This window comes from Aegilops tauschii, chromosome 5 (assembly GCF_002575655.3).
Source record: "Aegilops tauschii subsp. strangulata cultivar AL8/78 chromosome 5, Aet v6.0, whole genome shotgun sequence".
NCBI lineage: Eukaryota > Viridiplantae > Streptophyta > Magnoliopsida > Poales > Poaceae > Aegilops > Aegilops tauschii.
Window position 1 is genome coordinate 547,137,247 of NC_053039.3, and position 9,653 is coordinate 547,146,899.

Here is a 9,653-nt window from a genome sequence, read left to right on the forward strand (position 1 = left end):
TGTCTCGGTCATGTCTACATAGTTCTCGAACCCGTAGGGTCCGCACGCTTAAAGTTATGATGACAGTTTTATTATGAGTTTATGTATGTTGATGTACCGAAGGAGTTCGGAGTCCCGGATGAGATCGGGGACATGACGAGGAGTCTCGAAATGGTCGAGACGTAAAGATCGATATATTGGACGACTATATTCGTACTTCGGAAAGGTTCCGAGTGATTCGGGTATTTTTCGGAGTACCGGAGAGTTACGGGAATACGTATTGGGCCTTATTGGGCCATACAGGAAAGAAGGAAAAGGGCCTCAAGGGTGGCCGCACCCCTCCCCTTGGTCTGGTCCGAATTGGACTAGGGAAGGGGGGCGCCCCCTTCCTTCCTTCTCTTTTTCCCTTCCTCTTTTCCTATTCCATATGGGAGGTGGAATCCTACTAGGACTAGGGAGTCCTAGTAGGACTCCACACTTGGTGCGCCCCCTCCTAGGGCCGGCCTCCTCCTCCCTTGCTCCTTTATATACGGGGGCAGGGGGCACCCCATGGACACAACAATTGATCCTTGAGATCTCTTAGCCGTGTGCGGTGCCCCCCTCCACCATATTACACCTCGATAATACCGTTGCGGAGCTTAGGCGAAGCCCTGCGTCGGTGGAACATCATCATCGTCACCACGCCGTCGTGCTGACGAAACTCTCCCTCAACACTTGGCTGGATCGGAGTTCGAGGGACATCATCGAGCTGAACGTGTGTAGAACTCGGAGGTGCCGTGCGTTTGGTACTTGATCGGTCGGATCGTGAAGACGTACGACTACATCAACCACGTTGTGTTAACGCTTCCGCTGTCGGTCTACGAGGGTACGTGGACAACACTCTCCCCTCTCGTTGCTATGCATCACCATAATCTTGTGTCTGCGTAGGATTTTTTTTTTGAAATTACTACGTTCCCCAACACCGTTGACCGCGGCCGATATTCTTTCAATGTTTGCGGACCTCAAAACTTCTATGTTGAAAGAAGTTCGCTCCTCGGTCAAGGAGGAAATTGATGCTCGCTTAAAGCCCTCGACATCCGCCTCAAACTCATTTGATCCAAATGCGGTTCATGATGCGGATGGTTCGAGAGAACCTCTTGCATCCCCGGCTCGCACTCAAGTTCCCAAGTACAATGCCGTGGAACCATTTTACTCACCACAACCCTTGCAGCACCCTCGCATTAATCCTGTGGGGCCTCCGCCCCCTTTGAAAGCTAACGCGTTTGCTAAGTGGAAGCTAGATATGGAGTCTCATATTCGCAATGCATCTACACAACTATGGTGGATTGTGGTCAATGGTTTCAACCCCAAGGATCCCATGAATCTCACTCCAAGAGAAGCAGTTGATGATCAACTCAATGCTACCGCCCACCACATGTTGCGCACCGCGGTGACCGATGACTATAGTGACTCCATTGCTCTCCTCAAGACCGCCAAGGAAATTTGGGATTGCCTTGAGGAGACTCTCGAAGGTGATGAAGCAATTCGAAGATCTCGGTTGGCTTTGCTCAAGGAAGAAGTCAACCTATTTGTGAGAAATGAGGGTGAGTCCGCGGAAGAGGTATATCGAAGGTTGAAGTCTCTTGTGCTCAATTTGAGAACCTTTGGGTGCACTTGGGCGAATGATGATTTCATTAAGGACAAGTTCATTGATGCTATGGTTCTCACGGAACATACCATGGTGATGATGATACATCAACGCCCGGACTATCAAAAGTTGACCGCGGCACAAGTTGTATCCACCTTCTCAACTCATGTTCTTTTGGAGACCAAGTCCAAGAAGACCTTTGCCATAGCTCAAGCCACCAAGAACTCAAATCTTGCATTGAAGGCCAAGAAAGTAGTTGCCCAACCCTCAAGGGATGAAGAAGTTGTTGAAGAGACTTGTGAGGAAGATGTTGACACCTCATGCCCGGCAAATGACTTTGCGGAAGACTTGGCTCTCTTGGTCAAGAAATATTCCAGGACCATGGCAAACAAAGGGAAGAATCTGCAAGGAAGATCGTTTGGACGAAGAAAATGCTACAATTGTGATAGCCCAAGACATTTTGTGCATGATTGTCCTTATGAGAGACGTGAAGACAAGTCCGAGAAGCTTGTGCTCAAGAAGAAGAAGTTCACCAAGTTTTCCAAGAGGGAAGATGACAAGGCTCTTGTTCATGAGGAGTACATGTCCGGAGATGAAGATGACGGTGATGATGATTATGTGGGCACGGCCGCCATTGCCATGCATGCCACTACCTCCTCCTCCACCACCGGCCTCTTCGACTCTCCCAACGAGGACAAGCCGTTCACTCATCATTGCCTCATGGCCAAAGAGGTAAAAACAAAGTCCAACTCTCAAAAGCCCTTCATCCACACTCCCAATGTTTCATGTGAGATAGTGGAGGATGAGTGTGATGATGGTGTGGATAATGATGAGGAATCCTTGTGGCTTTCATGAACACTCTTCATGGTGAAGCTCGTGCTCGTTTTAGTGATCTCCTTAAATCACTCGCCGAACGCGATGATTTTATTGAGAACGTTGAAAACCTCCTCATAGAGGAAAAAGAGAGAGTCGAACTCCTCGAGCACGAGCTATATGAAGAGAGTGTCATGAGAGCATCACTTGAGGAAGCCTTGTCTTCTCATAAAATTGACTTCGTTAAAACCGATGATGCGTTGCAACTTGCTCTTGAGAACAACGATGCCCTTAAAGTAAGGGTTGAAAAGCTTCTAGTTGATCACACGAGACTTGTTGAGGAACATGAGCTCCTTGTGACTAGTTCCAAGGTTGTCAAAGGTGACCTCATTGCCCTCACCGAGTCGTATGCTCAACTTAAAGCTACAACCATTAAGGCTCTTACTTCCGTCCCTCATATTGATTTAAATGATGAATCTTGTACGGCTAACTTTGCTCATGATTGCACCTCTCTCCAAGAGGAGAATAAGAAGTTAAAAGCCCAAATTGAGAAAGGGCTTGTGTCGTGCATTCAAGGGGAGAAAAACCTCAATGACCTCTTGAGCAACCAAAAGGAGTGTGTTGCCAAGGAGGGAATTGGGTTTGACCCCTCTTCTAAGAAGAAGAAGACCAAGAAGAAGAGCAACAAAAAGAAGATCGGTCCTACTTCTCCTCCCCAACAAAAGATAGCATTTGTTCATGAAGGACACAAGGAGAAGGAGAAGGAAAAAGGGAATGTCGGGGATGGCAAGGTCACTAGGGACAAGGCCATTCCCAAAGAGTTTGCCGGCAAGAACAACCCATCTTATGTCCTCATGAGAGGAAATGATGGTCATACCTTTGCTAAATTTGTTGGCACTAACTATGATGATTATGCTTGGACTATTTGGGTTCCTAAGACCCTTATTGCTAACTCTCTAGGACCCATTGCAAAATGGGGACCTAAAATCAAAGCTTGATTCTTGTAGGACTATACCTCCGGTGGAACACAATGGGTGATCGATAGTGGTTGCACCAATCATATGACCGGAGAGAGGGAGATGCTTGTGGAGTTCATTGATTCGGTCAAGGCCACTTCAAACATCTCTTTTGGTGACAATAGCAAGGGCAAGGTATTGGGTTTGGGCAAGGTGGTAATCTCTAGTAATGCATCACTTAAGAATGTCATGCTTGTTCAATCTCTTCACTACAATTTACTTTCTACGATTCAATTGGCTCGTGCCGGTTATGATTCTCATTTCGGTGAATTTCATGTGACCGTCTTTAAGAGAAGCAATCTCAAAGTGGTCTTTGTTGGGCATGTTGAAGACAACCTTTACGTGGTTGATTTCTCAAATGAGTAAACTTATCTTGCAACATGTCTAATGGCCAAGGCCGACGTGGGGTGGCTTTGGCATCGCCGGCTAGCGCACGTTGGCATGAGAAATTTACAAGCTCTCTTAAAGGGGGAGCACATCCTTGGACTAACCAATGTGTCTTTTGCCAAAGATCGTCCTTGTAGTGCGTGCATTGCCGGAAAACTTCATGAAAAAGCTCATAAGGTGTCAACTATCATTACCACTTTGAGGCCTCTCGAGATCATTCACTTGGATCTCTTTGGGCCTCCATCTTATGATAGTTTGGGAGGGAGGAGGTATTGCCTTGTCATTGTCGATGACTATACAAGATATACATGGGTGTTCTTCCTCAAGACTAAAGATGAAACTCAAGACACCTTCATCAACTTTGCCAAAGAAGCTCAACGTCAACATAATTGTGAGATCAAGGCAATTCGAAGTGACAACGGCACCGAGTTCAAAAATTACACTATGAACGAGTTCTTGAGCGATGAGGGGATCAAGCATCAATATGCCGCGCCATACACTCCCGAACAAAATGGTGTTGCGGAAAGGAAGAACCGGACTCTCATTGAGATGGCAAGGACCATGCTTGACGAGTACAAGTCTCCATACAAGCTTTGGGCCGAAGCCATCAACACCGCGTGCCATGCCACAAACCGGCTTTATCTTCGTAAGCTCAAGAACAAGACTCCCTACGAACTCGTAATCGGGAGAAAGCCTAACGTCAAATACTTTCGAGTATTCGGTTGTAAGTGTTTCATTCTAAATAAGAAACCCCGTTTAGCTAAGTTTGCGCCTAAAACTTATGAGGGCATATTTGTTGGATATGCATCAAACTCGCATGCTTACCGTGTTCTCAACAAATCCACCGGATGTATTGAGGAAACGGTAAATGTGGAGTTTGATGAAGATAATGGTTCCCGTGCGGAGCAAATTGTTCCTAGTGTTGTAGGTGATGAGGCTCCTTCACAAGCTATAAGGACTATGGGGATAGGCCACATTCGTCCACAAGAAACACCCCAAGTCCAAGTAGAAGAAGAAGGAGTAAGAGCCCCTCTTGTGGATTCTCCACAAGGGAAGTCATCACCGCCACCACAAGGTCAAGATGCTATGGAAAATCATGAACCTATCCAAGAACAAGATCAAGTCCCTCATGTTCCCGAGCAAGATCAAGGGCAAGCCCAACCAAATGACGAAGAACCAATCCGTGAGGCCCAAGGTCAAGCTCTTGATCAAGATCAAGATCAAGATCAATCCCAACCTCAAGTGTCTTCCACATCATCACATCCAAGTGATCAAGAACTAGAGGTTGTGAAGAGAAGGGTGTCTCCAAGGCTAAAGCATTCTCAAGGTCAAGCTTCTTCCACAAGTTCAAAACCAAGTGAAGAAGAGCTTACCCTCAAAGTGCAAAAAGCGGCCGCCAAGTTAAAGCATCTTCAACATCTCACCGAAAACATTTATGGAAGCATCAACAAAGGGGTAACTACTCGTAGACGTTTGGCAAACTTTTGTGAACATCACTCGTTTGTCTCTTGTGTTGAGCCCCTTAAGGTTGAAGATGCACTTGACGACCCGGATTGGGTAAATGCCATGCATGAAGAACTCAACAACTTCACCCGCAACAAAGTATGGACTCTTGTGAAGAGACCCAAAGAACATCATAATGTCATTGGAACAAAGTGGATCTTTAAGAACAAACAAGATGAGCATGGACAAGTCACTAGAAACAAGGCAAGGTTAGTGGCACAAGGGTTCACCCAAGTTGAAGGTTTGGACTTCGGTGAAACCTTTGCCCCCGTTGCTCGTCTTGAGTCCATTCGTATCTTGCTTGCATATGCTTCACATCATCATTTCAAATTGTATCAAATGGATGTGAAGAGTGCATTTCTTAATGGTCCTCTTAAGGAGTTGGTGTATGTCAAACAACCTCCCGGTTTCGAAGACCCCGATCACCCCTCTCACGTTTATGAACTCCATAAGGCGCTCTATGGACTTAAACAAGCACCTCGTGCTTGGTATGATCACCTTACGGCGTTCTTAAGCGAGAAGGGGTTCCAGATCGGGTTAATAGATTCCACTCTCTTCACGAAGAGGGTAAAAGGAGAATTGTTTGTGTGCCAAATATATGTTGATAATATTATTTTTGGTTCCACTAACCATGCTATTAACGTTGAGTTTGAGAATCTTATGACCAAGGAATTTGCCATGAGCATGATGGGAGAGTTGAAGTTTTTCCTCGGATTTCAAGTGAAGCAATTGAGAGGAGGAACCTTCATCAACCAAGCACTTTATATTCAAGACATGCTCAAGAGATTCAAAATGCAAGATGTCAAGCCCATGAAGACACCCATGCCCACAAATGGCCAACTTAATCTTGATCCCAATGGTAAAGATGTGGATCAAAAGGTATATCGCTCTATGATCGGTTCTTTGCTTTACCTTTGTGCATCTAGGCCGGATATTATGTTGAGTGTATGTATGTGTGCAAGATTTCAATCCGCTCCCAAGGAGAGCCATTTTTCGGCAGTGAAAAGAATCCTTCGATATTTGGTTCATACCCCAAACTTGGGCCTTTGGTACCCCAAAGGAGCAACTTTCAAGCTATTAGGATATTCGGATTCGGATTGGGCCGGAGACAAGGTAGACCGCAAGTCCACTTCCGGGTCTTGTCAATTCCTAGGGAGGTCATTGGTAAGTTGGTCTTCAAAGAAGCAGAATTGTGTGTCCCTTTCAACCGCCGAGGCCGAGTACATTGCTGCAGGAAGTTGTTGTGCACAATTATTATGGATGAGGCAAACTTTGATGGATTATGGTGTCAAATGTGACAAAGTGCCTCTATTTTGTGACAATGAAAGTGCAATCAAGATCGCCGACAATCCAATGCAACATAGCCGAACCAAACATATCGAGATTCGTCATCACTTCATTCGAGATCATGTGGCCAAGGGAGACATTGATTTATTCCATGTCAACACCGAGAAGCAACTTGCCGACATTTTTACCAAGCCACTTGATGAAGCAAGATTCCGCGAGTTAAGGCATGAGCTGAATATCGTGGATATAAGTAACTTGGATTGAGGTTCTTGCATACACACACATACTCTACTAGTATCTTGTTTTAGATGTAGGCACCTAAGTAGGGGGAGCTAGCTCAACTAATGAGCTATCTTATCCTACTAGTGCATAAATTGATCAAAATCTTTCACATTAGCCATTTGAAGATGGCATTTGTGCTTCAAAGATGAGTATTGGCCTTGGACCCAAGGTTCATATCTTCGCGGTGCCATACCAAACAAACTCAAACATGGTGGCTTCGGCCACCGCCCTCCGTTGGAGGTTGGATCATTTTTGTCTTTTGTTTGTGTGGTTCTTCTTGTCCTTGTGTTCGTGTTTCCGTGAGTGTGTGTTTTCTCGAGTCTCTTCCAGTGCAAGTGCTACACATACTCCTTTCTAGTAGTGTTGGATTTCCTCTGCGACGTGTTCAGAAGTGAGGCGGGAATGCTCTTTGGGGTCTTGGTAAGAATTTGCATTCAGCCATAACCCAACAAGCTTCCTCCTGTCAAAATCCTCTGGATACCCCGTGCCCACGGCCCTTGTACCGTGCGCACGGGGACGCCGTGCCCACGGCCCTTGTACTGTGCGCACGGGCCCCCGTGCGCACGGGGCCTTTAGCCCGTGCACACGGGGTCTGCGGTTTCTGGCCCTGAAGAGGTGGGACGTGGGGGGTTTGGGTTCCTTCCCACCCAGTCGCCCCCTCCACGCCCCAGATCGCCTCCAGGCCGCCGCCGTCGCCTCCTTGTCGCCGGTGCTCCTCCGTGCGCCGTGGGACTTCGCTGCTCCGTGGAGATCTTCCGGGATGGGGTCCTCCTCTGGTATCTCCCTCCCCTTGTTCTTCTTTTTCCTCCTTTGGATCCGTTTTAGTCTAGGGTTTCCTCCTCTACTAGTCTAGGCCAGTCATTCCCGTGTGGTAGACTAGGGGTGGATGGGCATTACTGTGGCAGTTCTCCCTGCCGCACTCACTCCCGGATTTCGATCTGGAAGTGGTTGCCGCTGGGCGAACCCCGTGTCCACGGGCCTTGTACCGTGCGCACGGGGCCCCCGTGTCCACGGGCCTTGTACCGTGCACACGGGACCCCGTGTCCACGGTGGTCAGACCCCCGTGTGCACGGGGTACACAGTGGTGCCAGTCCTCCTTCTTCTCTGTCTTCCATTCCTCGCCAGCTTCTCGAGCACTTGTACTTATTTGTGTCTCTCGTGTTTGTTGTGCTTTGTTGCTGTTGTGTTTCAGACTCTGCTGACAAGAGGTCCGAGCTCCGTCGCAAGCGCACCAAGGCAGGTTCCAGGGAATTCTCTTTGGCTCCTCGTCAGCCGTCCGAAGGAAGCGGTCAGGGCTCTGAGATGGCCGTGTTCGCCGTACCGCCTCCAAGCAGCCAGTGATTGAAGCCTCCGAGGATTCAAAAGAGGAGTATGATTCGCAGGAAGATGCTCACTATGAGAACCCCGCAGATGCAGAGATAGAAGATGAGGATGATTCTGCTGATGATGTTGATGAGGAGGAAGGAGAGGAACATGTGCTCCCAGGAGGTCGGAATGTCAAGAATCTACCTCTCTCTAAGTGGACCAAGCCAGAGCTTTGGGCTTGCAGGCAGGATTTCCCCTATGTGCCAAACACTGATGCAGGGGTTGACCCAAGATTCAAGAATGATTTTCAACACCGGGTGTTCTCTAAGCTGATCATGACCAAGAAAAACAAGTTTGCCCCCCAGAAGCAAATCAATGTGGAGGCTCTTCGGGACAATGATCATACCTATCCCGGTGTGTATAGTGCTCTTGGGAGGCTTGGTTTGATCCCGTTCGTCGCCTTCCACCATCCGTTCAGTGAAGATCTTGTGATGCAGTTCTTTGCCACCGTATACTTCCACAGTGATGAGGCTCGCACTATGACTTGGATGTCTGGCACATATGAGTGTGAGGCCTCCATGGCCAAGTTCTCTGACATCATTCCGTATCGGTTCTTTGCTGAGGAGCATCCTGAGTATGGCCGTGTTCGTGAGACAGGTAGAGACAAGGATGAGATTGCTTTTGCTTACAAGCCAGACAAGGCCTTCACCACCGGTTCTATCAAACATTTGAAGCCAACCTATGATACTATGCGTCACATTCTTAGGTACACGCTTAATCCTAAGACCGGGGACTCTCACAATCTGAGGAGCTCCATGTTGGATATCTTTGTCTACCTTCATAACAAGAAGAAAGTGGATGTTCTGGACTTCATGTTCTTTGAGATCAGGCAGTGTGTTCAGGAGAACAAGTCATGCATCTATGCTCCGTTCATCCAAGCTTTGATTGAGTCCGTCTGTCCCGCCAGGTACATTGCCAAGTACCGCACCTCCTTTCCGAAGCGTGATTCCAACTGGCTTCCGGCTGCTCCTCCACCATATGTGCCTCCCAAGAAGGGGCGCAACCCCAGGCCTGAGGATCGTGCTACCTACACTGAGGGATGTTCATCCTATGTGCGGATTCCGCGTAGCAAAGGGAAGCAAGTTGCTACTGATGCCAGTTTCACCAGAGAGGAGAAGAAGTCTCTTCTGAAGACCGTGAGCAACATGTTCAAAATGTGTCAGTCCATTCAGCGCCGTCAGGTCAAAGAGATCAACAAGGGCAAGCTGGTGAGGCGTCAGGAGAAGGCTGAGCGTGCTGCAGCTGGTGAGGAGGTTGGTCCAGGGTCCGAGGACATCGACAATGTGGCCACAGCTCGTTCTTTTCCCTTGGGGGGATGGCACTTTGATGATGATGATGATGCTTCGAGCGCACCTCCTCTTGTCTAGAGTCTCGTTAGCATCGCCTTTTCCCTT

The 9,653-nt window shown here is 47.9% G+C and overlaps 1 protein-coding gene across 1 annotated transcript; it reads left to right on the plus strand.

The window, feature by feature from the left end:
• Positions 1 to 6,117: 6,117 nt before the first annotated feature.
• LOC141022629 (secreted RxLR effector protein 161-like) lies at positions 6,118 to 7,289 on the plus strand. The gene has a single exon (XM_073498894.1). The coding sequence runs from the start codon at positions 6,118 to 6,120 to the stop codon at positions 6,874 to 6,876; it is 759 nt and encodes a 252-aa protein (XP_073354995.1). The 3' UTR covers positions 6,877 to 7,289.
• Positions 7,290 to 9,653: the final 2,364 nt, after the last annotated feature.